Source organism: Micropterus dolomieu, linkage group LG08 (assembly GCF_021292245.1).
Source record: "Micropterus dolomieu isolate WLL.071019.BEF.003 ecotype Adirondacks linkage group LG08, ASM2129224v1, whole genome shotgun sequence".
NCBI classification, from domain to species: domain Eukaryota; kingdom Metazoa; phylum Chordata; class Actinopteri; order Centrarchiformes; family Centrarchidae; genus Micropterus; species Micropterus dolomieu.
In genome coordinates, this window is record NC_060157.1 from 6,287,427 (window position 1) to 6,293,426 (window position 6,000).

General features: G+C 39.7%; 1 protein-coding gene across 2 annotated transcripts in view; it reads right to left on the reverse strand.

Annotated features, from left to right (window-relative positions):
• The window catches only part of LOC123975037 (probable phospholipid-transporting ATPase IIA), a 34,826-nt gene that overhangs the window by 21,755 nt on the left and 7,071 nt on the right, over nt 1-6,000 (reverse strand). For both annotated transcript variants that reach the window (XM_046056139.1, XM_046056140.1), the window contains exons 5-12: nt 4,607-4,665; nt 3,588-3,639; nt 2,507-2,601; nt 2,091-2,171; nt 1,533-1,608; nt 995-1,071; nt 603-763; nt 361-503 (exon numbers count right to left, since the gene is read on the reverse strand). In XM_046056139.1, the coding sequence (XP_045912095.1) occupies nt 361-503; nt 603-763; nt 995-1,071; nt 1,533-1,608; nt 2,091-2,171; nt 2,507-2,601; nt 3,588-3,639; nt 4,607-4,665 (744 nt within the window). The remainder of the gene's footprint in view (nt 1-360; nt 504-602; nt 764-994; nt 1,072-1,532; nt 1,609-2,090; nt 2,172-2,506; nt 2,602-3,587; nt 3,640-4,606; nt 4,666-6,000) is intronic.

Below are 6,000 nucleotides of genomic sequence, written 5' to 3' on the forward strand. Positions count from 1 at the left end.
AAATCTGATGTGTAACACCTTGCATCTGAGGAAGTGCAATGGTGGAGGTGTTGTGCTCTAAAAGGTGTGTATGGTTGAGAGAGTTAGGGACTTTTTTATGATTTAAGGGTCCAATAAGTAACAGGTCTCCGGGAGCAGAAACCCCACTACAGAACAAACACCCCCTCGACCCACCCAACCCCCAAGGGAAGGAAATGACTTAACTCTGTCCTACTGGATACTTCCTTGGCAAATCCCCAGCACTATAAACTCTCATTGTAGTGCTCCACACAGTGGCCTCAGTGATTCTTTTGGCCACACAACCAAGGTTATTTGAATATAAAGTAAGCTGCTTTTCACAGCCATTCCCTGCAGTCTAACCTGTTTTGTCAGTCAGCAGGTAGGAGATGCGTCCAAGCTGTTCAGGTATGGTGCTAGCCCTCACCATCGTCCCAGGGATCTTGGAATCTTTCTTTATCATCCAACTGAAGACCATCTTTCCCATATCCAGATTGACACGCAAACTGCATCAAATAAAACTAGTAAATGAGTGCTTTTAGACTCCTTACATGTAAATACAATGCAACAATACAGACTTTGAAGTAGAGAATCTCAAGTCTTACCTAATGGGCACAATGTTAGAGAAGAGTAGCAGGAAGCGAAATATCTGGAGGTACCAACGGCCAGCGAAGTGCTGGAGGGCCACCATAACAAGTGACACCACCACCAGGGCCCCAAACAGGATCTTAGTCAAACAGTTCACTTCCAAGTCAAACAAACCCACCTACCATGAGCAACAGAGGCAAACATTATGAGTCAAATGACTGTAAGCAGAAATGGTCTATGTATATAAAATATGTAGGTTAAATCATCTAAAAGTTAAACAAATTACACAATTATTCTATTATGGATAAATTCAATTAAAATCATAATATATAAATAATAAAATAAATACATCTGCATGCAAACTAAATGATGAATGTTGGTCTTCAGGCTCTGGTTCCCACTACTGTACCTTGTGCCTCGGGTTGGAGGTGTTCATGACACTGCGCAGCTCCCTGCCTGTGTAAATCACAACCCCCACCACTGTGCCTGGAGCGAGGGAGAGAAAAAGACCTTAAAAAAAAAACTGCCTCCGGTCAATATAATAAAAGGGACAACATGAAAAATAGTATGTCAAGAAGATGTTTCCCAGACTAATAATCTTCTAATAATCATTAACAGACTTGATAGACTGAAGAATGTCATTGGGAATATAGGATACAGATTTGCTTGATGAACAACATGTTAGTGTGGCTACTGGCTACTGAGGAAGTGCACTTTACAATTATGGTTAGCTGCACCCGAGCTATTTATAAATAAGCAAAAGGTATGACTGCCTCATAATTTGTTTCTGTGTTGTGTGCCTAATTAGACAAGTCATCAGATCAACAGTTGTGAAGGAAGCAATTCATGAGAGCAGCTCTGTACACTAAGAGCAGAGGCTGGTCCTGGTTACTTCCTGCGTATTAGCTGCCTCATCAGCAGAGCTGCACCACCAGTCAGATATTTACCAGAGGCAACAACAGTGCTGGCCCACAGGGTGTTCTCAATGCTGAGACTTTCGTTGACTGGAGGGTCCCCATCTTCCTGTAAAAGTTGAGACGACAAATACATTTCAAATCAATTTCATAATTTATTGTCATTAGAGAGCAAATTTCTGCTGCCTGTTTTATAATATCTGAAGCATTGAATGACAGGAAGTGAAGCTGAGACTCTTGTTTAATTCTTATTAGCTCACATGCTATATGTAAAACATTTCACTGGATACTCATTTATTCATCCATAAAGTTGAAATGAAAATATAGGCAGAGTCTCTTTCTCAAATTATTAATTACATTTTTTTAATCCTCTTTTACCCTGGTCGCACCGTGAGAGGAACATTTGTTTTATAAGCTGATCTGATGTGAGAAGAATTTTATAGTTTATTAAACAGATTACTTTTATTTATCTTTATCCTTAATCTTTCTGTATGGTACATGAAGACTGAGATACCAGTATTACATTAACACAATGGGGTGCATGTCTGAAAGGGGCTTCTGGTTCAACAGAACAGTAATATAAGCACTTACCCTGGAGAAAGTTCCAATAAAGTTATGGATATCAATGTTTGGTTCTTCTGCAAACACATATGATCTGATCTGTAGAAGGTCCTGTGAGACATCCAAAACATGGTTTAGGGTCACTGACACAGGAAAACGTGACTTGAATAATGTTAAACAATTGAAAAAAAGACAAGAACAAACAAAGCTTTGACTAACTTGCTCATCAAACATTATCTAACTATCTCAGATAATAGATCACTTATTTGGTTTTGCTAGATAGATAGATAGATAGATAGATGATAGATAGCAGAAGCAGCAAAAGTAAGTAAAGTAGCAGACTCTCCTATTGTCTGCTACTACAAAACAATGGCAAAAAGTGTTGTTCAACATTACAACTTTCTCCTGCATCCTTAGTGATTCTCCATCTTTATTCTAGGACTCACAGCGGCAGTTGGCAGTCTCTGTGTGCAGGCCACTGGGAGGCGTAGTTTCCAGTCTGTCTCTCCATCCAGTTGGTCAGTCCGCAGGAAACAGGAACCTGGCAAGGAGAGGACAAGAAGTGCCAATAACGCTATATGAAAGCACATTCACCCCTAGGGGGCAACAATAGATAGGCTTTTAGTTAAAAGGTAACATCACAATCTCTATTCTTGGTGATAGCATTGATTGTACAGAGTTCTACATTTATATTTCATTACATACTAAAGGCTGCTGTCAACTCTCTTCTGTGTTTGGATCTAAACTGCATATTACTCATCACATAGAAGTGGAGGCATCCACCGTATCCCATCCCCCCTCTGGCCTACATGCATCATCCTGCCCAAAACTTCCATTCCTGGACTAGGCTCTTCATAATTGACCTAATGGCCTCCACATGGAAGAGAGATAACCAAGCACTATTTCCAGTAAAACAAAGCTGCTGCTTTTCTTCCCGCAACAGGAAGACGCAACAACAACATGCATCTAGCTTCTCTTACAGAGTCATATTTGGGATTGTAGAAGCTAAAAAAAATAGAACCTGTGAGATGTTTGATGTGCTGTGCCTAAAGATTGTTGTGAAGATTTTGTATATGTGCAAATTAACAAAGCAATTCACTATGTTTGTGTTATCACTGACAAATCTTGTCCTAATCCACTATTTGCTTATTCAGATGAGGTATCCTCCTCTGATGTCGCCTGATGAGTCTTTGCATTTGATTTTTCTGTGTCCCTCGATTTTCCTTTTCATTATCTTCTCATTTGAAAGACAAAATGAGTCACAGACAAAGATGAAGAGAGAACAATGTTTTGTCTACAGAGCCCATCTCACCATTACATGGAGAAGGAACTCTCCACCACACCACACTTTTGAGTGATAGTTTAGTACTGGACCCAATTACAATTTAGACATTGTAGGACTTCCTGTCCTGGCTCAGGGTTAATCCCTGCACCTCAGCGCCTTTTTAAACAAGTTATTTTCCCGGCCTGCCAGCCAGGCAGTCAGCCTGTTGTGGAGATCTGGATGAATGACCAGCAGATGTTTACCATTTCTTTCAGAGGTCCTTAAAAAGATCATGTCAGCAGGAACACGCTGGTTCTACAAAGAAAGGCAGAAAGAAAACATGACTTCAGCATCACTTCCTGATCCAGCACTTTCCCCCCTCCCCCTCTGCTCTTTAACTGTAGAAAAGTAATACTTTTAGCTTTTCATGTGCCACATTACCAACAGCCAGTCAGTCAAAATAATAAGCCCTCCTGCAAATCATCCAGTCATGGCCTGAACAGGGCCCTGGCCAGGTTTTACACTCTGCCTGACCTAGTCCCTTCTCTACAAATGCTAAATTTAATTCATCTGGACAGCTTCCCAAAAATTGAACAGTGCATGGATTATTGCTAAGTGGTCGATAGTCTAATAAAAATGTATTATGGCTCGTCAAATGCCAGTTAATAAAAAAATTCCAAACCTTTCTTTTTAGCTACTGGTTTCACCTTTGCTGAGGAGGTCACATTTCTGAATTGTGACCCACTACACTCTAACTAACTCTAAATCACTCAATCAGTCATATTAGTGAAATGTGAAGGACAACATGTGTGACCTTTCCTTCAGCTGCAGTGAAATGAGCTGGAAACTGAAGACAGGACTCACTTCTCATATTTCATGTACAAAGACCTCAGATAATCCACTCTGTCCACAAGAAGAGCAACACAACAGATTCCCCTGAAAACTAATTAGATGTTTTAAACAACTACAAAATATAAATGGGATTTCAAGACGAAAAAAAATATAAAATATCATGAAATACTACACAATTGAATTTGCGTTTAAGATCAAATTAAAGGCATTTTAGACTCATGTCTGTTGTGTATGCATTGAGTTTGACAGGTTGATGTTCAGAATTGATCCCAAGATTACAAAATCTTTACTAACTCCGTTCACCTCAACCACCAGTGGAGCAAAGAAGATTAACAACCCCCTCATTATTCGCTGTCATATAAATGGTAACTTGACAGCCCTAAAAAGCAAAACTCTATGGATGGTATGGATGAAACTATCTTGAACAAACCTTTTCCACGATTATAAGATCTCCAACTTGAATACCGCTGCTTTTAACTTTCACGGTGCCTGAAATACAGAACAAAATTTAACTTTGTATATTATTTGATTATTAATATGAAATGCAAATACACCAACTATGTAGTTAACATCTGCAATAAATGTGGACCGGTTATGGAATGATCCTCCTAAGATCATGTCTAAACAGAACAAAAAAATGTTTTCCTGTGTTTTTTTAAATCAAATATGGCTTTAAAACACTGTCTTCTTTGGATTAACTATTGTCCTTCATCCCCTACCAGTCACCCCAGCAGATTTGGGAAGGCAATTTTCCTTGCAGATTTAAAAGAATGAGCCTTTTTTCTCATTGCATTCGGAACGAATAGGCAAAACTGTTTGGAAGAGATCACTGACCCTTAACCTCTGTCTTGACCTCTGAGCCTTGCATATGTAAGACATTAAAGCACATTAATATTGCTATGCATTAAGGTTCACGGGACGTCATATTAGTGCTCCACTAAAAAAAATTCACGTTAGATTACAGAAGAAAAAGGACACAATTCAGAACACAGCTGAAACAAAATGTGTTATTTTCTAAAATAAAAGATGGAGCTTTGATTACTACAGTGGGTACGGAAAGTATTCAGACCCCTTTAAATTTTTCACTCTTTGTTTCATTGCAGCCATTTTCCAAAAATCAAAAAAAGTTAATTTTATTTCTCAGTAATGTACACTCAGCACCCCATCTTGACAGAAAAAAACAGAAATGTAAAAATTTTTGCAAATTTATTAAAAAAGAAAAACTGAAATATCACATGGTCATAAGTATTCAGACCCTTTGCCATGACACTCATATTTAACTCAGGTGATGTCTATTTCTTCTGATCATCCTTGAGATGGTTCTACACCTTCATTTGAGTCCAGCTGTGTTTGATTATACTGATTGGACTTGATTAGGAAAGCCACACACCTGTCTATATAAGACCTTACAGCTCACAGTGCATGTCAGAGCAAATGAGAATCATGAGGTCAAAGGAACTGCCTGAAGAGCTCAGACAGAATTGTGGCAAGGCACAGATCTGGCCAAGGTTACAAAAAATTTCTGCTGCACTTAAGGTTCCTAAGAGCACAGCGGCCTCCATAATCCTCAAATGGAAGACGTTTGGGACGACCAGAACCCTTCCTAGAGCTGGCCGTCCGGCCAAACTGAGCTATCGGGGGAGAAGAGCCTTGGTGAGAGAGGTAAAGAAGAACCCAAAGGTCACTGTGGCTGAGCTCCAGAGATGCAGTCGGGAGATGGGAGAAAGTTGTAGTAAGTCAACCATCACTGCAGCAATCCACCAGTCGGGGCTTTATGGCAGAGTGGCCCGACGGAAGCCTCTCCTCAGTGCAAGACACATGAAA